We start from the raw sequence: 25,676 nt of genomic DNA, 5'->3' as shown, positions 1-25,676 counted from the left end.
ATAGTAACCTTTTAAAAGGTCTCGAACTTTGATTGAACTTGATTATACACACGTTACTAGATCCTTTAGTTCTTGCATCGGTGAAGGACGCAAAGAATCATAGTTTAAATAAGCAGAGGCAACTATGATGTTTTTCCTCTCATCATTAATCTGGTCATGTACGACGACCGTAACTAGGCCCTGAGAACAGAACTTTCTCAGCATGGTTGCCTCCTTCCGTTTTGACATCAGGACACAAGCTTTCGGTCCTATGGATCTTCCATCGTAAAAGGTCATAGCCCCTTTTACTGATCCAATGCTACAGATTTTATTAAATCACTAGAAAAATATATGGGAAATCCGTCTTGTTTGCCTCGCTACCAGGAGATAGGAGGAGCTTTGGTATGCTATAGGTTAATTTGTCCAATCTTTATGTCTATCAACATAAACTTAGTCTAATATCTAATGGAAGACCGTTAGAAGCGTATACAGCGGTCGCCGTGTGACGGGGTCTCGCCCGCACCGCCAGAGACTCGAACCGCTCGTGTTTGATTTCTCTGAGAATAGCTGCACTTGGAAGTACAGCAGTTCCGATATCCTCATCCATGAAAGGTCTCATTTCATCATGCAGAGCATTTATCTGTTTTCAACTTAACACTACTACTGGTTTGCTATTTCCCCATTTGCAATGATCTGATCACACGAACTGGCATCAAGTCTGTTTCGTTGACGTCTCTGGCTTCCCCTTCTTCCGCTTGTTTCGTAAAAGGTGTAGGAGAAGTTACTAGCAGGTAAGACTCACTCTGTAGTCCCTTCGCCAGTACGAGTCTCAATACGGGGGTTCCACCACTGTATACACTATCCTCCGCGCGCAACTCCATTGTGGGAAAGCGCATAGAAGATGCTGAAATTGCTTATGTGAGTCGAAGGACATCATTGTACATCGCTCTTAAAATGGAGATAATGCTGTACAGCTTCCTGATATGATTGAATTTCAATTTATCTGGGAAAACTGGAGCACTATATGGTGACTGTCTCTGAGCACATTCAGACTCTTTTGGTCCAATTCAAATATCAAGCAGAAACCATCTTACCGTTCTCCCAACATGCGAGTGACGTCCCCTGCCTTCCTTCGAGGACCAGGTAACCAAGGTCCGATATGTTCTGTCCTGCGTAACTCAGTGTTCACAATAGTGAGCTTACGCCGACCACCACAACTCAAGGCCAAGATTACCTGCTGGACTGACTTTAAGGCGGCACCATCAGTCCACTCCAAATGGAGGAGTCCATCATGAAAACCTTGATTGTTAAATCTTGGTTTCGTTCCGATCTCCAGCATTTTTTTTTACAGGCATTCCCGGAGGATTCGACACTTTGCCTTCCTTGCAGGAAGTTCCCACGGTAGCGGTCAAAAATTATACTGCAGCTTAGAAATACGTCATCTTCCTTCCCGGCATCGTGTCCGTATTCCTATGGGATGAACTAGCTTCGTCGAGATTTCTTTCGCTAATTTGATCACCATCTGCGGAGCATAATAAAACCTTGTCCACCACAGATGTATACATTACCGCTGACTGAAGAGTCTGGTGCATCCAGCGTGGATCTCACCCTGGACCCCAGTGTGTCCCCATCTTCCGCCAGAGATTTCGCGTCCACACGTTCGATTTCTCTGGACAGTGCCCCACCTAATGGTCCTCATTTCCTAAGTGCTTCAGCTTCCTTCGTAGTTCTTTCTTCTGCCGCGGTCGAAGTTTTCCCAGGTTCACGGTGTCCGGGCCGCTTGGGTCCATTTTCACATACTGGCTTTAAACGCGTTGCGTCCACGTCATTAGCTTCCACTTCTTCCGCTGTTCTCGGTAAGGGTGGAAGAGAAGCTTCTGACAGGCAGGATGCAGCGTGTAGTCCTTACTCCTTAGTGGCTGAAGTTTTCTTCTGCCGAGCCTTCCTCTTCCATTTACAGGTGTAAACGTAGTGTGGTACCTCGAACGTGCCGACCGTTTGTCTGATTTGCAGTTTCTAGTTGCCGTACTTTCCTTTTTGGCTGGCTTCTCCGCAGACACTAAGTTCAAGCTTTCCATTGAGTCGGAAAGCATGTCTTCTACAGATTTCTTTGTAGAGGGACGTGAATCTGGTAAACCTCGGCGCACGCTTATTGCTCATGATCGACTTCTTACCATTTGGAGATTTAAAATCCATAGCCTCCATATTCATATTTGTACATGAAAACTAACTACTTTTTAAAACCATTCATATTCCAAGATAAAATAATTTTTTTCATTTACTAGGTTATTTTGAAAAGCTTAAAGATGGTCAGAAATATGATATCTGTACAGGCGTTATTACTTCATTAACCAATTACCTTTTATTTAATTTTTTAACACAATTGCTATAGTTTATGGGAAAGTGGTTAATGCCTGGAAATATCATTGGCACACATTGGCCCCAATGTTGAAAGTATAAGGCCTACAAATAAGTTCTGTCGGTTTTTTGTTTAAATTTGAAGCTTTATTGTGAAAAATTGGTTATACATTCATTGTTCAAAGTATTGCCCATGGCTAGCCACAACTTTCTTCCATTTTTCAGGCAATTCATACATACCATTGCGCCAAAAATTGGCCGGCTTGGCCGCTATCCACTCATCGAGCCATTTTTTGAGTTCGTCGTAATTGGAGAAGTGCTAGTCAGCCAGGCCATACTGCATCGACCGGAACAAATAGTAATCAGAAGGAGCAATGTCTGGAGAGTATGGCGGATGGGGTAGGAGTTCCCATTTCAACGTTTTTAGATATGTTTTAACGGGCTGTGCAACATGTGGACGAGATTGTCATGTTGCAAAATAACTTTATCATGCCTTTGCTGCTATTGCGGCCGTTTTTTCTTGAGTTCGCGGCTCAAACGCATCATTTGACGTCGGTAGAGTTTGCCCGTGACCGTTTCGTTCGGTTTTAACAGCTCATAGTATACCACACCCAGCTGGTCCCACCATATACACAGCATGATCTTCTCACCATGAATATTCGCTTTGGCCGTCGATGATGAGGCATGGCCGGGGTATCCCCACGTTGCCCGACGCTTGGGATTATCGTAATGGATCCACTTTTCATCGCCAGTAACTATTCGATGCAGAAAACCCTTCCTTTCTTGTCGTTGAAGCAGTTGTTCGCACGTGAAAAAACGGCGTTCGACGTCTCTTGGCTTCAGTTCATACGGAACCCAATTTCTGACCTTTCCGATCATTCCCATTGCTTTTAAACGGTGGGAAATGACTTGCTGAGTGACTCCAAGTGTTTTTCCAAGTTCTTCCTGCGTTTGCGATGGATTGGTCGAGCAATGCCTCTAATTCTTCATCTTCAAAAATTGTTGGCCGTCCGGCGCGCTCTTCGTCTTCCAAGTCAAAATTGACACTTTTAAACCGTCCAAACCACCTCTGACACGTTCGCTCAGATAGAGCATGGTCACCATAAACTTCCACCAATATGCGATGACTTTCGGTTGCTTTTTTCTTCATATTGAAATAATGAAGTAGAACTCCCCGCAAAAACACATTATTTGGTACAAAATTGGCCATTTTCTTTGATGAAAAAAGGATTGTTGTTTACACTTCAATTAAATAATTTATACTAACGTTTGTGCCTATTGATAGTAGCTTTCCGATGAATGTTTGGAAATGTGGATCAATTGAATAAAAAGCAAGCTACGCCATCTATTGTGAAAACCGACAGAACTTATTTGTAGGCCTAATATAATGTAATATTTTGACAAAATAGAAATTTCTAAAGTCCTATCTGTCACGTGTTGGTTTGGACTTTTTTATTTTCATTAAAATCTGTTTTACTAAAGTTTAGAATGATAATAATCTTACCAATTGGAAAATTTAATGTTGATAATTTGATTCGTTTTACAATAACATTATTTGTAAATTTCATGGTTTTATTGTCAAAGGATCAAATTGTAGAGGGGAGTGATGCGAGCCCTGCTCAGTTTCCATCACAGGTTTGTGGCCTGGATTTTAAATCTTCTCTTAAGTGACTGGTAACACGGAATAATTTATAAATTACGTTTTAGGTATCCCTTCGCTTTGGAACTTTGGGTCATTATTGTGGTGGTAGCTTATTGACCTTGAATGACGTTTTAACTGCCGCGCACTGTGCTTCATATGGCATAAGGATGATGCGTAGATACGTTGTAAGTGTCATCTGAAAAACATTGACGATATATAATCGTCTAATTATTTAATTATTTTCATTATACTATATATATTAAAAATTCTGAGCATGTCTATACGCAGGTGGTAGTTGCCGGTGAGGTGAAAAGCGAAAAGAAGAATAGTTTATCTAGGCAAGAATCTACAGTAAAAAGTGTGGCTGTCCACCCCCTATATGATTGCAAGAGTTTCAAAAATGATATAGCAATTATAAAGGTAATAATTCAATGACCAACCAAATCCAGCTAGCTAAATAGAGTCATAATTTGAGAGAAGTTCGTGTACTATGTAAGTGCATTTGTTCTGCCCGGTAGGTATGCACAAACTGCCGATTTTCTTCAGGTACTGAAAAAAGTGAACAAATCTGATGATGTGCTTCTCTTTTCGTTTTAAATGTGGGTGGCAAATTACCATGTATTAGAATATTCGTAGATCAAAACGAGCTTTTTGAAAGCATGCATTGTATTTCCGAATATCCTTGAAAAATGGTTTGATTCTTGAGTAGCTTCAGGAATAGTTAGAAGTGGCTCCGACCGGTTAGTCAGCGGTGGCAAATGGACCTTGTCAGTGAAACAGCCCGTACCAGGCATTTCTTACTGAAACTTGAAAGCATGACAATATATCCACAATATAACCATTGGGTTAATGAGATCATTTCGATGCATTTTGTAATTGTAGCCTTTATTTTAATTGAGTGCTGCTTTTTTAGAATCGATTCTCAATCACATTGTGTATCATACTCTTCAGAAATTGCAGCAGCTCTGAAAGCAGATGCTTTTGCTCCCAGGTTTAGAATTTTTAATTGTTTTTGAGCTGTCTTGGCAGCTCTCGAGCATGAAGCTTAAACTCGCCGTTTGACAAATCGTACACATCGTTTTTCCTGATGTTTCGGTAGCTCCTGAAGTGGAAGCTCTGATCCGGCTTTATTTTTGAGTGGGTCTTATTCCTCTCATGTTTCAGCAACTATTGAAGTAAAACTCTGATTCGTTCTATTTCTAGTCGCGAGTCTAGGTCTTCAGATATCTCAGCAGTTGGGAGTTCCCGTGCATGTCTGGTTGATCTTTAAACGTTCGATTTCTTGGGTGTCATTTTCAATAGTTTTCAGAATTTAATGTCTCACGAATCACAGGCACTGTTTATCATGACGATCGGTTGAAAAATGTATAAGTTAACTTATTGCAGCGTCAACCAGAGGCAAGTTACAACATCGCCGATAGCACAAAAATATTTTAATGTAGTGGTCCCGCGAATGTTGTAGAAGTTGATATATGAAAGCGCCATCTAGTGACGAGCTGCAACAACATGGATTGAACGAAAATATTTTTCATGGGAAAATACATATACATTTTTCCTATTTCCATTGAGATTGATTGGCCGGTTTTAGAGGCTATAAATTTCACACATAATAATAATAATAATCCTTGGTGCAACAATCCAGTTGGATTAGGGCCTTGAAGTGTGTTAGAGCACTTTATCCAAAACCGTAACGGTACACTACAGTACACATTATGATCAACATCGCGCTCGCCCGAGTTTATTATCCTGATTTAATTCAGGTACTCATTCACAGCTGAGTCGACTGGTATCCGACATCCAGTCACGATAACAAATCCCTCAGTGAAATTTGAACCGCGATCTTCCGCTACGACAGCCCAGCCCTCCGCACACTCAGACATACACGTATTTATATAACAAAATATATTCGTAAGGTTTTCTTAAAAGAAAAAATTCTTATTAAAATTGTCTCTGCCTCTTTTTTACTCAGGAGATGGAAATCCTCAAAACGCAGTATCCTGGACACGCCAGTGTGTGGGATTTTTACTCACTAATGCCTTCTCATGCCCCGTGGAACCAGGATAAGGTTACCTGACGGGGCGAAGTCAGTTTACTTTTGCTTGGTCGACTTTCTTCTTTGCGGTGAGAACGTGACCGTGCTTTTCTTGTGTCATATGCCTTTTGCAGTTTGCTCTGGATAGTTGCAATCAATTGTCTGTCGGATTGTTTGTCTCAGAAACGGACGAGAAATTGACGAGAAATTTGCTAAAATAATTGGAAGTGCGAACCCCCCATACATGCAGTAAGTTACTTTGAAATATGTGGACCTCAGGATTGGGTGGGGGGGGGGGGCTATACAGTTAAAAGATGGGTGCAACATGTTTTTCAGCGAATACAGCAATGTGGGTTATCAAATGAAAGGTCCCGATTGGCGGTCGGGGTGTGCGGAGATCTGAAAAGAGTTTTCTCAGAAACTATCCATCCGAACCTTCTGAAAAAAATTATGGTGGTGCATCCTCATGATACCAGGCCTCAAATACTCCGTTACGATATCTGCGCGAATAAAACTGATAACAATGTATTATTATATTTTTAAAGTTTACCGCGGGTCTTTCTGAATTTCCAAATCCTGGACAAAACAGCCAAGATGAATTTTTCGCTACTAATGCACTGAGCGATATCAAGTGCGGTGCAACCGTCGGAAAAAACAACGCTTCCTAAATATACAAATTTCTGCATGCTGTCGATGATCAAGGGTGGCAATTGCCAAAGGTCTTCGCTGTGAGGTCAGTCATTGATGTATGGATACTAAAAAATTTCGAAGTTTATAAGTTGGTTGTACATGCGCGGAGGTTCATAATTCCGTATCAGTAGGTATAACTATTTCTGAGTGTGACAGACAGACAGATAACTTTTACAAAGAACCTGAAAGATGGTAAAAATCGCAAACCCCTATACTCATTCGTTTCTTATTTCAGTCGAATGATCAATTTAATGAGACGAGCTATGTAAAACCGTTGCCAAGGATTTCGTCGAAGCCGGAAATCGGTCAGGAATGTTATGTTGTTGGATGGGGATCCGCAGACCCTGTAAGCAAATAAAATGTTATCGAATTCGAAAATAATTAAACTATAATTTTTTCAGACTCTGATGGGAGAAATAGCTGAAACGCTCCAATATACCTTGGTGGGTATCAAACATGGATTTGCTTGTGATTCATTCGACAAAAAACAGCCATATTTTGTGGAAGAAATGATCTGTGCTGAAGCTTTAACGAAACGAGGAGTTTGCATGGTAACTTAATAGCGAGAATGACAGAAAAGAACAGTTACTTTCATATATTATTATATCACGTTAACACTACGTTAGACTAGCTCCACAACGATAGCAACAATTAGCGATCTAAGAAATAGCTCTATATATTTGGTGGTTAGTTTTTCACCGTAAAAAAAAACAAAAAGCGGAAACTTGCATTTCGCTTGGATCAATAACCCCAGGGCCTGCTCACTCTGTCCTAAGGGATCTGCCAGCATACAAGGTAATCAGTTGCTGGTTTAAACCGTATGTCAATGTCACGCTTTTCCAGTTTGTCTTGTTGCTCAAACATGTTTCAACCTCGCCGTCATGTTATTCCTTGGTATCAGGTAAAGAATATCAATTTTCCTTCGATTTAGGTAGCTTCCCGTATCACTGGTACTTCCGGACATTCTAGAGATAGGCCTCCTTGCCTGCATTTGTACGTGCAGATTGAGAGGAGGCAATCCCAGAAGGCCCTCTTGGGATGCCGTTGTGCAGGTTTTCATTGCCCCACTGATACACACGCAAGACTGTCTTTGGAGTTTGTGTAACTCTCTGACTGTTGTGTTGAGTTCCGTTCTTTCTGGCCAGATTACCGCCTCATGGGTAATCATTGGCCTCACCATTGCTGTGTAGTTTTCCTTGGTTTTAATCCTTCTGTTTTCCTTTTCAATTATATGTGAAATGCCAAGTGAAATGAATTATGAGTTTTAAACTATTGTTTAATCGCTATTTCTCATAGAATGTCTAAGTTCTAGGTGCTTTTCCCCCTTTGGATTTTCCGGCACATTCCTGGTTTTATATAGATCCAATAATTTTCTTTCTCAACGGTTGTTGACAGTCGTCATCAAACCATTCATTTTTAGAAGCTAACGAGTTGTAGCCTTTTTGGGGGCAGGTATGGTGTGGTAGGGTAGCTTCTACCCAGCCTGTTTTTTTCAAAATTTAGTGCTTAACCCGGTTAGTCGTGGTATCGCTCATAAATATCATCCTTATGTAGGCTACTGAATCATCTATCCTTATGTAGGGGGTGTCGAAAATTCTCCGGAAAATTCTTCTCCCGAACGCAGCCAAGAGTTCGCAATTTTTCTTGCAAAGGACCTAGGTCGCCAAGGAATTAATAAAAACTGGCAAATTCATTGCCTTGTCCAGTAAGAGTTTTGTAAGCTGAAAAAGGTTCTGTTCGCAGCCATCAACCGTGCGCGGATTTCTTCGTCATAGCTGTTATCGGTTGTGATTTTCGATCCTAGGCCGAAGAAATTATCAATTATCAAGTTCAATTCAATTATCAAGTTGTAGTCTCCTATCTTTATCGTCCTTATTTGACCAGTGTTATTTGGTGTTTTTGCCTCATCTTGCCATGATGTGTAGCCCAAAATCACGCGCCACTTGCTCGATCTGGATGAAGGCAGTTGTGGATCTCGAGTTGTTATTTTCATGATGCCGATATCATTTCCTATTTTCATTTAATCGCGATTTTCGCGTGCGTCAATGGCAATAGAAGCCTTTCACTTATCGGTACGAATGTCGGCTATTTCTGGAGAGAGCCCTTCCTTCTGATAGACTTCCTTTTGAGTGGATCGTGTGAACGAGACCATCGCGAATTGTATAAATCTACTGTCATTTTTGTTGATTTTAACAGGAAAGTTGACAATTTAAAACAAAAGTATTTTAGTTCGGAGCGCACATGTTCTATCATTGATTGGTCTGAAATCTGCGATGATACTAACAATTTTAAAATATTAAACACATTTGTAATAATTAGATGACGGATTCGTGATTATATATTAGCATTCCCATGTTAGGTAAACACTTTAACTTTTCTAATATTGTCAACAAGCACGACAAACAGGAATTAATTTAATAATTTCTAAAAACAAACCTTGGTTTTTAAGTTCCAAAAAGAGATTCACATTCTTTTTTAATAAAAACAGTAGAAATAAAAATAATCTTTCATCGCCGTCCATTGTAGGGTGATTCTGGAGGCCCCCTTATTTGCGCCAATAAGATAGCCGGAGTTATATCTTCAAGCTACTTTTCATGCATGGTAAAGGGAAGCGCGGGTCGATTCACTAATGTTGCGTATTATAATAAATTTATCGATTCTATAATTGATTGGGAAGGTTCAGGATCACCGCCATATAACAAAATGATGCAGTAATTACACTTTACTATATTTACATAATCTTTTAGCTACCTAATTTTTTTTCGAAAAAATATAGATTTACTCGGAATGAAGGTTCTACGAAATTCAAAACTTCAAAACGCAATATTTTATTCACTATGCCATTGTTATTGTTTCAAATTACTGACACATGTTCGTTTTATTTCCAATGGGATACTTTCCTTTAAAGTTGGTCATAATATTCATGAACGCTTTTGAAATAAATAAAATCGTCAGTTTCCTACTGAGTTTGAGTACTTTTTCTATATAAACGTTTTGAATATAACTTTCAAGAAAAACATTTATTTAATAAAATTAAAACTAAACTTAGCAAAATAGAGCCTGTAGATTCAGTGCCGATGTTAGTTTTAATACTGCAAAATGACAAATGTAATTGTTAGTGATACCATAAATCTGTTACACATTACAATGGTGGAAATGGTCCTTTTCCGTCCCACGACATTGCTGCGTCCATCCAACTTCTGTAATATGCGACATCGCTGTATGTAGTTCCTGACTTTGGGCGAGCACTAGGTAATATACCTCGGGATATTACTCCTTTCAATTCATGATCACAATAGAATGGTCCTCCTGAGTCTGCCTGCAAAAATCGGTGCGTCTATTTATTTGAAACCAATTAAGTCTTGAAAAGTACCGTGCAGACATCAGTACCTCCACCTAAAACTCCACCACATATCATTTTATCTGGCTTGAATTTGTAGTCCGGCGAATAATCGCAGTAGTCTCCTTCCACAACATAAACTTTGGCATACAAAAGTTTATCAGAAACTGGTCCTTTTCCGTTCTAAAAAGTTATTTTTAAATTTCTTTAAAAATGTTTCTTTCTGTTTGGAGGACTTTTACCGGGCTGGTCACACCCCATCCGGCAATCACACAAACTGTTCCCAAACCTGGTTTGGACTTTGATAAGGGAACGGCATGTACAAACTCGTTAAATTGGAATCGATGAGTTATCTGTTTGAATTTGATTCCAAAAGGTAAAATGAGAAATTGTTATCATCTTATAATAAATGCAAAGAATAATGAAAAAAATTGGAGTAGAGTGAGTGAAATGAATTCATAACTGAACCAATGAACTTGAACCCAGGAACTGCGTTACATAAAAAAATACGAAAGTGACGAACATGTTCGTTATTGGCGAACATTTTTTTAAGTTACAAAAAAATAATTTTCAGGACAAAACTGCTTTCTTCACACTACAGCGCTTCTTTTAGCTTCACCATGCATTTAATAAAATACGCGTTTGCTCATGCGCACGTGTAATTAAGTGCATTACGGCCTAACGGAGCGATGCCATAATATGGTGAAGTTGGGTGTGGCAATATTTGTTTTCTTTCCTAGCGCCTTTCAATTTCTTGACCGCAGAAGGAGAAAGTTTTGGGGCCGGTTTGAGGGAGATCTTTTTGGCAACGGGGAAAATCGATGCGCAGATGATTTGAAAAATTGCCTAAGTGGAGAATTAAGAAACCTAAGTTATTATTATGAGCATTCCGTGAATGTATGCGTTTTGTATTATGGATGGTTGTGGTCCGGAGATTTCGGAAATTTCTCACTACAGAAAGTAGTGAATCGTTTTGTACAGAATCGAAAAGGATTCACCTATGGGGATTGTGGCTCATTTAATTTTTTATAGTTACTTGTTTCGGATAATTTTCATCTCCTGCAGTAAGTTTGTATGAGGTTGAAAACCTAATGAAAAGACGATTCAAGTTGAGATTTAGGGGGGTGGGGATCCCATATATATGCAAAAAACGGGGTTTTTCACCAAATATAACCATGTGGAGTATCAAAGGCTTCGACTAGTACTTTACAAAACTGATATTGGTTTTACATTGGGTGCAAAGGGAAGGAATGCAGGGGCTAGAAAGGAGTCAATGATTTCAAGGATCCGTTCTCAGAAACTCCCAAACGAAAAATGTGAAAAAACAGGGTGGTCTATGCATATGGTATCTAGGTTTCACAATACTCTTCCAGATCCATAAAATTGCAGTAAGATTAATAGGAAGCATCATAATGGAAAGTGAAAATCGTACTATTATTACCGAAGTTACAATAGATGTGATAATAGTGTCCGGATAGCTGAGTGGTTAGAGCACAAGGCAGTCGTACGGAAGGTCGTAGTTCAAATCTCACTGGTGGCATTTGGATTCGTATCGTGATTTGAAGCCGGATTTTAGTCAACTCAGCTGTGAATGAATACCTGAGTTAAATCAGGATAATACCGGGCGAGTGCAACGCTGACCACGTTGCCTCCCATAGGGTATTATAATCCTGTAGTGTACCGTTATGCTCTTGAATCAAGTACTCTCTCTCACTTCAAAGCCCTGATACATTGGATTGTTGCATCAACCATTATTATTATTATTATTATAGATCAAATTTTCCTCCTTGGCATTAAGTTATTATACTACTCTCCGGGATATAAAATGTCAGTATCAGGTAGGTGGTCGGATCTCCCCTCTTGATCGCGCCATTTGGGGCACGAGTTTCTTCCTTTTCCCTTTGCAAATATTTAGAAGGGAGTATATTAAGAAACAAGGAAAAAATCAAAATGCAATATGGAGTGACTCTTAATCACACCTTACAAATACTATTCACTCTTGTTGTTTTACTAAAGAAGGAGTAGATTACCACCAGATCGCCTGTCATTTAATTCGTCAAAATACCACCAAGGTCATCAAAAGTTGCAGAGAACGAAGTATCTATAAAATACCTACCCATATCGCTTCGTACAATACCTTTAGCAGATTCTCATATAGAGGGCCTTTGAATGCATCCGAATGCACTAGCAAATACTTCAGAACTATGAATCGAAGTAATGCGGAAAAGGGAAAATAACTTTTTTGTCAAGACCTAAAGATTGTGTGGTCATCTACAGATATACATATGCCAATAGCACTAATAGAAAAGTTGGACATTAAAAGATGATTTCCAAAGAGTCATCTGGTCGATCAGGGGGATAGCGGCATACAAAGCAAGCTTTAAATTCGAAAACATCTTTGCGAGCGGAAAATATTGTGAGTTTTGAAGTCTCAGAAGACAAAAAAAATAGACAATACAAATAGATGGATCCTATTTTCCAAATGAAGGACACACACTTTTACTAATTTCCTAAGTGATCACTCCATAGCCAATCAACAAATCACTTCTCCAAAGATAACAAACAAGCTAAAAATACGTACCAAAACGCCAAGTGCATTAGACAGAAAACAATGAATTGTCCACGAAAAATGGGCAAATCTAGGCCGCGAATCCAAGTTTATTGTTAACCGGAAGCTGCCTGGACCGCAGATTCATAAGTAGCCATTCACTTCATTAAAATTTAGAAATCAAAAATTGCTCTGTTTGTGCCATGCCAACTTCCTTTTACAGATTAGGACAGTTTTCTTGGACAAGTAACCAACACTATTTTTTAGATACATTCGGTTGATGAGTGTGAAGCGTTGGTTTTACATACCCACTGCAACAAATAACCAGTCGGAATACGGGAAGCTAGTTCTTTGGGTATAAACACCTTATGTGAGAGACTTTGAATGATCCTTGAATGCTTCAAGGAGCTCTGTTTGGAAGCGGACGTAAACTCGTGGGAGAGCACCTATAGAATCGTGATGGAGCGATTCAGAGGCCGTTCGTCTCCGCAGATTACTTGCCCTTCCCTCTTGCCAAAAATCATCCAGGGATTATTACCCCAGGAAGAGGAGGACACTGGCAACTTCCAACGATCTCTGAATGCGCCAGCAATACCGCCAGTCACCAGTGAAGAGTTGCTGGAAAATAGGGGATAACAAAGCTCCGAGTCTGGATGACGAACCGAATGGGGCCCTAGAGCTTGTCATAAAATCTAGGCCGGACATGTTCGCCAAGTAGTTCGAAGCGTGCATACCCGGGAAGATATTTTCTGTATAATGGAACCGGCAGAAGGTTGTATTACTGCCTAAGGTTGGTAAATTTCCAGCTGAGCCAACCTCTTACAGGCCTACATGTCTTTTTGAAACTGTGGGGAAAATGTTAGAGCGAGTAATCTACAATACATTATACTCCCGGTTTTTGAGAACCAGGGAGGCCTTTCATATCGGCAGTTTGGATTCCGTAAAGCCAGATCAACCATTGAGGGCATCAAAATTGTTATTGGCTTGCCCGAATATGCAATCCACGGAAAGGGTAGTACTAGCAAATATTGCGTGGTCTTGAGTCCGGACGTGAGCAATACATTCAATTCGGCCAATTGGAACCTAATATGGGAATCTCAGGCGAAGATTGGCATTCCTACTTATCTCGCAGCTGTTGTCAACAGCTATTTACAAGAACGGAGGTTTCGGTATGACACAGATGACGGATCTCAGGACTACGTTGTCTCTACGGGTGTTCCACAGGGCTTGATACTGGCTCTACTACTGTGCAACATCATGTACAACGATGTTCTTAATCTTCCGGTTCCGGGGAAGCCACGGTGGTGGGTTACGCCGAGGATATAGTGCTGGTTGTAGTCGCAAAGGATTTCCAAGATGTTGAATTATACTCATGCGAAGCAATCAGTGCTGTTAAGGTTTGGCGAAAAAGTTCTGGTCTGACACTTGCGGAGAAAAAAACGGAAGCGGTCACATTGGGAATCATCACCATCACCTCTAAGCCTGCCATCAAATACTTGGGAGTACAGTATGCTCATGACAAAGCATGTACCTCAAGCGTGGCCCTGGCAAGGATGATACCAAACGTAGAACGGCCACCGCATGCTTCCAGGTTGCTTATAGCTAGGGTAGTGACTTCTGACCTGCAATGCCTTTTTCCAGTTTGGAGAAAAGCATTGCAGGTCACATTTAACGCTAACAAACTGAGTGTAGTCTACAGAAGAACAGCCCTAACGATGTGCTCTGCATTCAGGATTGTCTCAGATGATTCAGCATTCGTCATCTCGGGAATGATGCTCAGATAAGATGGCGAACATATACAATGTGAAATCTATCTTTCCTTTATCGCAGACGATGAACGCTTAAAAGGAGAGACCTCTGAATAGATGGCAAGAGCGTTGGGGATGCTCGGGAAAGGGTCGATTGACACACAGCGTCATTCCTGCCATCAACGAGTGGTTGGAGAGACGGCACGGTGAAATTAATTATAATCTCAGCCAGTTTCGCAAGGAACATGGAGGGTATCGCCAGTACCTTTACAAGTTTAAACCGGATACCTCACCCGATTGTCCAAAGAGCAATGAAGTCCCAGAGAACCCAGAGCACGTATTCTTGCACTGCCTATGGTTTAGGGAACAAGGGAATAACATAGAAGAGACTCTAGGAGAGGTGTTGGTACCAGAAAATCTTGTGCGAAGAATGCTAGCATCTCAGGAAGACTGGAATGCGATGAAGTCCACGGTTGCATCTATCCAAAGCTGCGTAGAGACCAAAGGTGACCAAGCTAAAGTGAGCTGACTTCGCCCCGTGATATAATACCCTTATGTTGGTTCTACAGGCATGGGGGAGTCGCGCAGGTCAGTGTCTTTTGAAAATTTCCCCCTTCACGAAAAAAGCGAAAAACAGATATTGAATCGATTCTAATAAGGTTTTGTTTCACACAAATCCTTAAAAACTGGTGGTTTAAGTTTTAGTTCAGTTCAGTAATGCAGTGATTAAAAATGGAAAATTGTCCGATATTAGATAAAAATATAGCCTCATTTAGTTCGGTATTTTGAGTTAAAATTGTTGAAATAACGAAAGCGAGAATACTTAGTGGCATTCTGACTGTTACCATAAACGGCAAATAAAATTTACCCTTATAATGGCGGCATCATCCTCTAGTGTGAACTCGTTAAAATAAGAGTGTAAAATTATCAGTTCAGGGTATCGCTCTTGGCGGCTTGATGTCGTGTTGCGTTTCAAACGGGTATCTCCGGCTATTATTATCTAGATTCATCAAATGATTCATTAATGAAGGCCTATTGCAGTCAAGTATATGTACCATTTTGTTCTCGATGTCGTCTTTATTATGTGCAACGATGCAATGCGCTGCCGTAAAAATATGTTTTGCGTTGATAATTGTTCCGCCGCAGAAATGTCCTTCACCATTTTCTAGTTGAAGGGATACCTGTGAATTGGAAATTCTTTCGAAAGTTCTTGGAAACAGTATTGTCAAAATATTACTTACTAGCGATGGAAATTGGCCCGGTTTAGCAACTGAACCATTTATTATCTTCAAATTATGTCTACCCCGTATGAAATTGGAAACGTGACATAAAACTACAATAATTAAAAATAATTGGAAAACAATAATGGAAATAGGGCCCATTCGATTCAATTCAATATTTGACATATTTTGCACACGTAAAAATGACTTGTGAACAACAGGCAACTACTGTTTTCATGCCTCAACATAGATACAGAGACCTTGATTGTCATGAGAATCTCCATAAGTTTTTATATCAGCTATCATCCGCAAACTTCGCGTAGGCTAACAGTTATCAGGGCACAAATTGGTTATTTGAGGACATCCTTAGTACAAAGCTACCTTTGTACTGACGAAGGGGGTAAGTTGCTCCCGAAATATATATCTACACTATAAAATAAAAATTGTAGTTTGGAGTAAGCTACTGTTCTATCAAAATCAAATTGGTTTACATAAAAAACATATGGCTTGGACGGAAAAATAATGCAATGCGATTATTTCAAATAAGAAGAAAAGATAATCTAGGCCAACCCGATGGACGTAGCTCCTATTGGTAGCATCTTCTTCCAAATGATTCCTCAAGACTGAACGCCATCTTCGGATGCGCGTCGATCATGATATGGGGAGTATATTCTTATTATGCGAAACTGTAATTGTGTTTCATAAGAAGCAAAATGAAGGCAGAAAGATTTATTAAGATCTCGAACGATGACCTAATTAGCTATTCAAAAGATAAATAATATCACAGAATTAGTTATCGTTCCGATGCTTGTAGTTCTTCTAAATAAAAATAAAACTAGGTAGCTTTCTCCTACTATTATACAATATATTTTAATAGTTAGTAGCTACTTACTCTCTTCCTCAGTACTTAAGCTACCCCTAGCTAGTACTGAGGAAGAGAGTAAGTAGCTCTCGAAATACGTATTTACTAACTATTAAAATATATTGTAGTAGGAGAAGAAGTATTCCTCGGAGACTTGGGTTCTTAGCAAGAAGAATTGCGAACTGTTGGCCGCGTTCGAGAGAAGAATCCTCCGAAGATGGACGATTCCGTAGCCTACATAATGACGTAATCTATGAGCGATACCATGACCGTCAGGTTGTGGGTAAAATCCGGCTCAATAGGTTACGGTGGGCGGGTCACCTAATCCGTATGGATGAGGATGATCCAGCCCGGAAAGTCTATAAGGGCAATATCGATGGTAGAAAAAGAAGACGAGGCAGACCCTGCTTAAGATGGAGCGATGGCGTAGATCAGGACGCCAAGCAACTTTCAGGGAAATCGAATTGGTGGACCTCGACGCAAAACCGGGATGTCTGGAAGCAGTGTCTGATGAGTGGCCTCTGCCCTGGACGAAACCGTCAGTGAGCTTTTTGCTTTTTTGTAAACTTGAGTTTAACTTAAAAAAGAGGAGTCCTGGAACTAGAAAAGAGGGAGTAAGTTGCTTTCCAAGTGGTTCGGTCCGTCACTAAGTGGACTCCCAGCATCCTCAACAAAAAATATTATTAACTTTGGCCTGGTTTAGGTCTAGACTGATGACGGATTTCACTTAAATATAATTCGTACCCATTACCTATTTGCGATTATATCATATATAAGTGGAACAATTACCATCTATCGTTACTTTCGGTCACGCTGCTCCCAGGGCAGAGGTGAAGCAGCATCTGATAAGTTGCCTCTGCCCTGGACGAAACCGTCAGTCAACTTTTTGCTTGTCTGGAATTCCTTCCGGTTATTGCGCCGTTGATGATGATTCATATAACAAAAACCCCAAAAAAGATTTGGGGCCGAACGGATTTTTTCAAAAAGTTGACAAAAGTGGTGGTCTTACTTACTTACTTACTACTTACTAGAAACTCAAGTTTTTAAAACTATCGATCACGTTTCGATATTTTGGCAATTAATTGAGGTGTGTGCGACTAACCAAATTTCGCTTCATGTTTCCGAAGATTGCTGTTATTTGTGCTTTTCTTTACAATGGAGCATGCATTTTTTGAGTATTGGTATATTTTCTTATTGAAATAAAAGCTTGTATATTTAGTTTATCAACGCATTTCTGTTTTACTTTATACTTATAAAAAACTGAGTGCGGCTAAGCAAATTTCGGGTACTGTATTAACTTCTTTTCGGATTATGCTGAAAAGTACTGACCTACCTACATGTTTATATAAAAGGGTGCTGAAAAAAGAGAAACAGTACGGAGGTACTGATGACATGCTAACCGACTGAGCAAAGCTACGATCGAAAAATGAGAAGTTTGATAGATTTCAGTGTATCTGAATGCCTCTTTATTGATTGATGGCTCACTTTTAAATTCAAATTCAAGTCAACATCAATAAAGGTGAATACTTCAGTCACTCTTCAGCTAAAAGGTATCGAAATTCACAATTACATGCACCGGGAATCAACGATAATAAAGGCAAATTCAAGATAATACTCAGGATGTTGTCGGAGTATATTGAACTTGGATTTATAAGGTTATATAATATTTAATCTTTTATCTGCAATCACCTTTTCGACTTCGGTCCTATCCTCTTTACTTTCACCATACGTTCCATTATATTTTCAGGTGTAAAGGGCTTCCCGGTTATAGCTTCCAAGACCAAAGGGCTCCGGTCTGAAAATCACGGGCAATGAAAAAAACGTGTTCTGCGTTCTCTGCAATATTGGAGCACTTTTGGCAATGTGGCGAATCATGCTACGCAAATTGATACAGAAATGATCAATAGCCTCCGCTCAATAATTAGGCTACATCGATTAACACGAAATTTGGTGAAAAGATGGGAACTATGAACGTCCAGATATGCACTGAGTTCTTTTTATGTTGAGACTGAGAGGGTCCTCATACATGCAAAAGGAGTGTGTTAAATTTTTTTTCACCGAATATAGTCATATTCGGCATCCAATAAAAGGTCTGGATTAGTACTTTTTTATGTTGGTTTTAGTTTTGACATCCTTTGAAAAGGCGGGGCGTGCGGGGATTCGAAGGTGATGATTTCTTTAGCAGACCCATTCTAGGAACCTTCTACCGAACCGAAAAATCTGAAAAAATCATATACATACCTGCCTCAATACGGTATCCAGGCTTCAAAATAATTCATATCAATATCTGCTCAAATTAAGTTAATAATACTATATTAATATTGTTTTTAGGGAAATTACTAGAGAATCCCTCCTTAACTTTGCCCTAGAGTAATATAGATCATAGTATGTAGAATATTACCCCGAATTGATGAAAATCGTACTAATACTAAAGTTATAGTAGTTCCAAATTATCTTTACCGTGGAAATTTACTGCAACCCAAAATATTAAGGATAGTTTCACACTCAAATATGATTACATAAGAAACAAAGCCTTCCGTATGTGAAGCGCCGAGCTTCCGGTTTCCCCACTTGTTTTCATATTGTCCGGTTGAATAGGTTCTAAGAACGAGATCTACTACACTCTCCTAGATTACATCCCATATTAAATATGAAACCAGGTTCGAAAAGTACTAATTGAGCCCTTTCGGTTGATATCCCACATGGTCATATTCTGTGAAAAAAATTTGCGCCTTCCTTTTGCATGTATAAGAAGCCTTCCCTGAAATTCAACACAAATTGACGCCTGCTCTATGCAAAGAGATTCACAGACCACACGTTCTCACCAAATTTCGTGACAATCGGTCTAAACGCTTACGAATAAATCGGCTGTGACAGACAGACAGACGAACAAAGAGACATCGAATCGATTCTAATAAGGTTTTGTTTCACACAAAAGCCTAAAAAGAATGATCAATAAAATACTAAAATGTCAAAAGGAGCTGGGTTTGATTGCTTAAACAATGGCAGAAATATAAAGTGTCTTATCTTTTTTACTCGCCTGAAATTCAACTTTTTTTCGATGTATTAAACCGGAAAACCTCCGTTTATTGGCTTTATAGAGTCAGTTCATTTATTTTCTATAGTTCCTTTAAGTAAAACTATTAAAAGGAAAAGGTTCCGATTTTGCTATTGATTTTTTGATTCTTGAAAAATGCCAACACGTTTATTACTTTAGGGGGTCATCCCGTGTGAAAGCCGTTTTTTTCACTTTTTTTAGAATTTTTTTGTGAAGAACTGGATAAAGATACAAATACGATTTTTTCACCATATATTTGCTAATATGCATGCGTAATATTTTGGTCTACCCGATAGCATAGTTCATTATTGAAATACAGAACAATTTATACACCCATCTCCAAAAAAAGGTGTTTTTCTGATTATTAAAAAATATTAAATACTGAACTTTTGGTGCCGTGTTAAACTTTTTTTTGTGAATTTTGGGGTTTTTTCCAGGCTTCTTTACTGATTAAAAAAAAAACATACTGAATAAATCGCAATTATCCTAGTTTGCGGACCATAGAAATATGTTCGGAATAAGTCGTGAAAATTTCAAAGCATTTTGTTGGATAAATTTTGGGCTATGGCAGCAGCAGATTTTCAATATGCAGTTTCGAGAAAAACGCATTTAAAAAGTACAATACGATTTTTAACCATAAAAGCTTAACTGACAATTAATCTGCTATACCTAGCCCGTAAACCTTAAGTTTCTTGAAGAAATGCATGTACAACGTTCGCTTCAATTCGTGTTTTTTTACCGAAGGCATTCGAACGTCATTCGGACTGATAAATACACGCTTTATTATGGCGATCGACATAAATCTGGCATGCGACTTGTTACGTGTTTAACACTATAATTTCGACTTCGAATATCAAAAAATCACTTTGCCCATATATTCTACACTATATCTAGATACAATTGATGTCAAAAAAAATCGATTCCGCAGATTCGACACACGGAATAACCCCCTTAAAAAAATGTAATAGGATGCCATCATCCTTTAGAAGTTAAGAACAACTATGTTCACTGGTTATAACACTTCATTTATTTCATAAAAACAATGGAACTGACAACTTCAACAAAGGATGAATTTCATAGAAACTTTGTATAGGAATCTTTTCACTTTTTCCAACAACATAACTGGTGCTAGTTATTTTTATTATTTTTCTGACATCTTGTATTTTTCCGGTCTCATTTTTTCTCCTTCCAAAATATGACATTTCTCGTCACCTACTCTGCTCTCAATCCTGCCGCGCCACAATCCCATGTACGAACACAGTTTCTTTTTACCAGCACTATATATATACTTCCTAAATCTAATAGAAACATGTAGTGAGTGCTCTTGTAATTGTCTCATGATAGTTTGGTGATTTTAGATTAGGCATTAGGCTTTCTTAACTCAAAAGGTTGAAAAAGGGAAATTAATGGGAAAAAAAAGTTATATATAGTAAAATTATCAATAAATTTATCTTTTTATTTAAAATGGGTGATTATAGATGCCTAATGACATCGCTTAAAACAATTTACATTCGTGGAGTTCTTAATTTTTGGATATACTACTTGATAACCGTGCATACTCCGCAGATTATCGGAAAATTTAACAAAAATGTTGGATGCGAGAAGAGTGTGATTAAAAACACATAAACCAATATAAGTAAAATTTCTTTCCATGAAAAAGACAACTTCGCTCCGCCAGAAACTTGCGACACTTTTCTTGAATTGGGATAATCACAAATTGTTACTCATTTTTATTGATACTTCTACATTTACCTAAAAACAGGATCTGGAACTGGACCTGTACCGTTCCACATTATAGCATTAATGATCCATTCCCGGAGGTTGTAGATATTTGCAAAAATGCCAGGTTTTGAATGTTTCATGGATCCTGGGCCTAAATAAATCCCGTAAAGTATATTATTGTGAATAAGCAGGGCTCCAACATAACCCTAGGATGAGAATCGACGTATGGAATTCAACATTTTCCAAATAAGATGCATTGATTCAAATATTTTTACTTACAAGTATGCCATTTACTTCAGATTCTTTTCCTGCACAGAATATATTTTTGTCTTTTATAGCGCACCCAGACTGATGTTTGGTGAAAATAGTAGTATATCGGACGACGTGAATACCAACTTTACTGAATTTCTGTCAGATAAAGAAAATATATTTATTTCCAGCGCATATTTGCTTTAATACTTTATCCCAAGTGACCAAGGAGCACGCCGAGCCCATGTTCAAATCAAAAGCAGCCATTGGAATAGGTTGCAGGTAAACATTCCTTGTGAAAGGCTGCAGGAGCTTGGGAAGTGGTTTTGGTGTAAATAACAACCATATTGAGTGAAACATTAAAAAAATTACCCGGAGAACTAAGATATCAAACTTTCCATTATGTGAGCCAATACTTTGATGGCGCATCATTCTAATTACGCGTCGTACTTGCCTAGTGGGTCCGAAATGTTCGGAATCAGTAACCTCACCCGCCATAATTTCCTTTAAGAAAAGGCGGATTAAATCATTAATATACCAAGATGTGTAATATTAAGTAACTCACCAACTTTTCTATATTTTGTTTCTCAGTGAAACAATATGCTGAACTAACAACGTGCCTGCTTTCGACTAAAGCGCCTCCACATAATGGTGCGTCATCAACATTTCGTATTAAAACCTGAATTTCAGAAATATAAAAATCACGGCTCAACTGATTAAAAAATGAAAAAAATACAAATGCCGGAAAAGTTCCGGGTAATGCTCGAGATCCCAGAATACTGGAGGTTGTAATGCATCGAATTAGATGGGAGAATGCTGCAATATACGACAAAATTTTGAAACACATCTGCCAATCGATTTAGGTTATACCAGCTTAACGTAAACAAGACACAACTGACATTTTCGTTGTGATATGCGGTGGCTACGAAAATTAATTGAGTAAATATTATAACTTAAGATACCATTTTGCTTTTGCGAATAAAAAAAAATTCTCATGAAGATCCAATTTAGTAACTCAAACTCTCTTAAATGCTACTTGACCCAACGGCTGACTAAGCCTTTGGTTTGCATTATGTAGGTCCTGTAAATGCCTCTTTTTCCACCTGCTTCTTAGGGTGTTTTCTGTGTCTAATCACTCTTTAAACGTGTGATTCCTGCTTGGCCATCGTTGTCCCTTTAGTCGTTTTACAATATTTGTTGCTGAAAGTCAGCTAGTTTTCTTACATACAGATCGTCTCTATGTTTGTGTAAAGTCTGGCTTTCCGGAGTGTTATCATGTTGTTCAATTTCCATAAAGCTTCCTTCACAGGGGTGGGGGAATAGTGCTTTTCATCGCATGAAATTAAAACTTCGGAATCTTCTATGTGGTCCTCCTTCAATCTTTCAATGACATCTGATGTGTTTCGTACCGTTGTGCAGTTGTAACTATTACCAATTTTTTTTTTTGAATTTCGCATATGAAACACTTGGCTATGTTGTATGTAAGAGATTTCCCTTCTTCGCCTTGTTTGTGGATTCTGGTTGATACCTTATTCTATTAAGGGCGGGGTTAGGCATTCTAATAGGGCCCATACACTATCGAACAAATTGCTCAACGCTGGCGTGTTTGACGCGTTGCCTAAATATTTGACGAGTTTCAATCATGTTTGAAATCTTTTTCGCAACGAAAACCTTTGCACAACGCTTTGTGTTTTGTGTGGGCCTGTAGCTGTTCCTTGCGCAATATTTTTCACTTGCCGTCGACCATATCTCCGGAGGGGGTAGACAGTTTATGAAGCGGAAAGTGGGAGGTACTGCCTCTTCAAAACCGATTAAAACTTGGTTCAAGTTCAATCACTGCGGAATCGCTTAAGATTAGCTCTCGCAAGCTCCCTACGGATCGGAGGTTCAAATGGTTATAATAAGGTAACAACCAATGGGACGCCTTTATGTGTATGTGGTGACCAAGCATACAGGAATGTAGAAAGAAGCCTAAAGCTTACAATTGAATTAGTGTGGGCAAAAATAGGTGGCATGTACGTTTATAACGGCAATGCTCCTCCAAGTGGTCGTTGGCTGAGTTCATGCACATGTCGTGCAGATTGGTATTGGAAGGCGAAAGAACGAAAACCGAGGACCATTGCCGGTGAGAAATGTGCCTTTGGACGCCTTCGTTTAGCAAGACATTATATTGGCTAAGGATGATAAGGAACGAGGGTCCGGTTCGGTTATGACCCTGACTTTTATTAGTCCTTCACTAGTTCGCGATGTTTCTTGGAAAGTAAGTGACTATATGCTTCCAGTGATTACCAGGCAATCGTCTGTGAGGTGAAAAATAAGCCAGACGATTGGGGGGCCGGTACGTCGAAGAATGAGAAGTATGTCAAGTTGGCTGCGAATGCAAATGACGAGGAAACATATATGGATATATATTTGGACATCCTCAGACAAAACCTTGTATATCACGGAGTGAAGCCCAACTATATGTGACTCATCGATGCCAATACGTTACACTTACTCCAGTAAAGCGCCTAACTGCTAGTGGAGCATCGAACTGTTTTATCTTCGGTCGGTGTATCATCGGGTCAGACGAACGGCTCAAACAGCAATGGGAAGGACTGAGTACGAGATGGAGCAAGAAGGACTACTTCAAACAACTATACGCAAAGGTGGACATAAACCCATGAGAAAGTGCCTGTCGGGTAATAATGGGGAAATCCAAAGTCAGACAACTCCACAAATTAGATGTCCAAATTTTCTCCTTCAGGGTTGGTTTCCTCAGGAGAGCAGGTAGGGTGTCAGTCTGCGGAGACCTTTAGATGAGATTCTAATAATGACAAAGGACGGACTAAGGATTTACAATGGGCTGGAAGAAATCGACGGTCCGAGCCTTGCTTGAGGCTGGATACTTTTGTGAATTTGTTTGAAGCATACCTAGTGGATGCGGTTTTTGTGACGTATGGAACTGCCAATGCTAGTGTTTTTGACTAAAGCAGGTAAACTTTCAGGTGAACCATCCTCCTATATGTCTAGTTATCACTGCCGGCTGTAAAAAATTTAGGAGGTTTATTAAACTGATAATTCGGCTTTCGCGTAGCTAGGTTAACCATCGGCGTCATCAAACTTGTGGTTAGTTTGACTGGAATGCGATGCAACAGTAGGTATTGCATTCGGTCAATTGGAATCTACCCTTGTCAGCTATCTAAAAAACAAAAGAGTGGTACGAACAAAAAAATGAATCCAAGGAGTACATTGCCCCCGCGGATATTCCACAGGTCTCTGTACTGCGATCGTTATTGTCGAGCATTATATATAAATATGCTCCTCAATATATCAGCTGCTAGGGGGTCACGGTAATAGATTATGCCAATGGCATAATGGCGATTGTCGTTGCAAAATATTTCGTCGATGTGTAGTTATATTCATCCAAGCAATCACTGCCATAAATAAGTGGGCCAAAGGTGCAGCTCTTCCACTAGCGGTGGACAAAATGGAGGGGGTGTTTATCAAAAAGCGTTGGCACTTTAAAGACGCCAAAAGGGACAAATCATTGAGCAGGTGGTAACAACGGTGGAAATGCGTGGAAAAAAGTAGACGGACAAGTATATTGCAGCATTAAAATGTAGACGAAAAGAAGGCATGGTGAGATAAACCATGATCTCACGCAGTTTCTAATGGGGCTTGACGGATACCGTAAATACCTGTAAAGGCTTAAGCTGATCAGCTCACGTAACTGCCCCAGTTAAGACGGCATTTCGCAGAATTCGGAGCATATCTGCTTCTATTGCCTCAGATTCGAAAAGGAAAGAAACAGTCTATAGGAGACATTGGGAAGAAAAATAGCACCAAAAAGGCTAATGGAAGAAACGCATGCGCGCCAAACTGGAAATGGAATGCAGTTAATTACATGGTGGGGCGAACTAAGTGCCTGTTGAAAGAGGCAGAGCAACCGAGAGAGGAGCGGTCGCGAATGTAATTGATAGGTGAAGGCAGGGGCTACAGTTATGTCCACTCGATGATGTAATACTTTGCAGTGGTTACTCGGGAAAGAGCGCAGGAGTTAGAGGATGGTTTTAAAGGGCAAAAATTTCGCACACTAGAACAGAGAGAAAAGAGACAGAAAAAAAAGACGCACAGGCAGAAAATAAACCGATTTTAATTTAATTTGTGTTATATAAAATCTTACAAATACTAATAGATGAGGACCAAACCTTTACTCGGATTTATTCCCCGTTTTCCATATGTACAT

The 25,676-nt window shown here is 39.4% G+C and overlaps 3 protein-coding genes across 5 annotated transcripts; 1 reads left to right on the top strand and 2 right to left on the bottom strand.

The window, feature by feature from the left end:
- Nucleotides 1-3,732: 3,732 nt before the first annotated feature.
- On the top strand, nucleotides 3,733-9,663 carry LOC119651739 (granzyme B-like). The gene is made up of 7 exons (XM_038055467.1): nucleotides 3,733-3,972; nucleotides 4,045-4,164; nucleotides 4,268-4,399; nucleotides 6,937-7,047; nucleotides 7,103-7,252; nucleotides 9,228-9,412; nucleotides 9,478-9,663. Exons 1-7 carry the CDS (start codon nucleotides 3,826-3,828, stop codon nucleotides 9,605-9,607), a joined length of 975 nt encoding a protein of 324 aa, XP_037911395.1. The 5' UTR covers nucleotides 3,733-3,825; the 3' UTR covers nucleotides 9,608-9,663.
- LOC119651740 (trypsin I-P1-like) lies at nucleotides 9,652-15,770 on the bottom strand. 2 transcript variants are annotated; one of them, XM_038055468.1, is made up of 7 exons: nucleotides 15,579-15,770; nucleotides 15,393-15,518; nucleotides 15,206-15,337; nucleotides 10,284-10,394; nucleotides 10,075-10,224; nucleotides 9,848-10,020; nucleotides 9,652-9,793 (listed from the first exon to the last, which is right to left on the bottom strand). In XM_038055468.1, the coding sequence occupies exons 1-7, from the start codon at nucleotides 15,741-15,743 to the stop codon at nucleotides 9,709-9,711; spliced, it is 942 nt and encodes a 313-aa protein (XP_037911396.1). In that variant the 5' UTR covers nucleotides 15,744-15,770; the 3' UTR covers nucleotides 9,652-9,708. The 2 variants fall into 2 exon arrangements, with proteins under 2 accessions (XP_037911396.1, XP_037911397.1); XM_038055469.1 differs by lacking the exon at nucleotides 9,652-9,793 and having other exon boundaries at nucleotides 9,854-10,020; nucleotides 10,092-10,224.
- Nucleotides 15,771-20,902: 5,132 nt separating this feature from the next.
- On the bottom strand, nucleotides 20,903-22,348 carry LOC119652489 (trypsin-3-like). Of its 2 annotated transcripts, none has more exons than XM_038056671.1 (7): nucleotides 22,185-22,348; nucleotides 22,014-22,127; nucleotides 21,821-21,952; nucleotides 21,659-21,751; nucleotides 21,479-21,607; nucleotides 21,230-21,405; nucleotides 20,903-21,172 (listed from the first exon to the last, which is right to left on the bottom strand). In XM_038056671.1, the coding sequence occupies exons 1-7, from the start codon at nucleotides 22,293-22,295 to the stop codon at nucleotides 21,016-21,018; spliced, it is 912 nt and encodes a 303-aa protein (XP_037912599.1). In that variant the 5' UTR covers nucleotides 22,296-22,348; the 3' UTR covers nucleotides 20,903-21,015. The 2 variants fall into 2 exon arrangements, with proteins under 2 accessions (XP_037912599.1, XP_037912598.1); XM_038056670.1 differs by having other exon boundaries at nucleotides 21,659-21,760; nucleotides 22,185-22,346.
- Nucleotides 22,349-25,676: the final 3,328 nt, after the last annotated feature.

This window comes from Hermetia illucens, chromosome 3 (genome assembly GCF_905115235.1).
Source record: "Hermetia illucens chromosome 3, iHerIll2.2.curated.20191125, whole genome shotgun sequence".
In the NCBI taxonomy this organism is placed as follows: Eukaryota; Metazoa; Arthropoda; class Insecta; order Diptera; family Stratiomyidae; genus Hermetia; species Hermetia illucens.
This window is presented reverse-complemented; position numbering and strand designations above follow the sequence as displayed.

What these genes read in the sequence shown, in the direction of transcription:
- LOC119651740 (XM_038055468.1), bottom strand. Translation starts at nt 15,743, where the DNA reads ATGTCAAATATTGAATTGAATCGAATGGGCCCTATTTCCATTATTGTT. An exon ending in ACGACATCGAGAACAAAATG is followed by an intron (nt 15,338 to 15,392) that starts GTACATATACTT and finishes TGATGAATCTAG; the next exon opens with ATAATAATAGCCGGAGATAC. An exon ending in GAGGTACTGATGTCTGCACG is followed by an intron (nt 10,021 to 10,074) that starts GTACTTTTCAAG and finishes CGATTTTTGCAG; the next exon opens with GCAGACTCAGGAGGACCATT.
- LOC119651739 (XM_038055467.1), top strand. Translation starts at nt 3,826, where the DNA reads ATGATAATAATCTTACCAATTGGAAAATTTAATGTTGATAATTTGATT. An exon ending in CTGCTCAGTTTCCATCACAG is followed by an intron (nt 3,973 to 4,044) that starts GTTTGTGGCCTG and finishes ATTACGTTTTAG; the next exon opens with GTATCCCTTCGCTTTGGAAC. An exon ending in CGAAACGAGGAGTTTGCATG is followed by an intron (nt 7,253 to 9,227) that starts GTAACTTAATAG and finishes CGTCCATTGTAG; the next exon opens with GGTGATTCTGGAGGCCCCCT.
- LOC119652489 (XM_038056670.1), bottom strand. Translation starts at nt 22,295, where the DNA reads ATGTGTTTCAAAATTTTGTCGTATATTGCAGCATTCTCCCATCTAATT. An exon ending in CTGAAGTAAATGGCATACTT is followed by an intron (nt 21,406 to 21,478) that starts GTAAGTAAAAAT and finishes TTCTCATCCTAG; the next exon opens with GGTTATGTTGGAGCCCTGCT. An exon ending in GTTCCAGATCCTGTTTTTAG is followed by an intron (nt 21,173 to 21,229) that starts GTAAATGTAGAA and finishes TCCCAATTCAAG; the next exon opens with AAAAGTGTCGCAAGTTTCTG.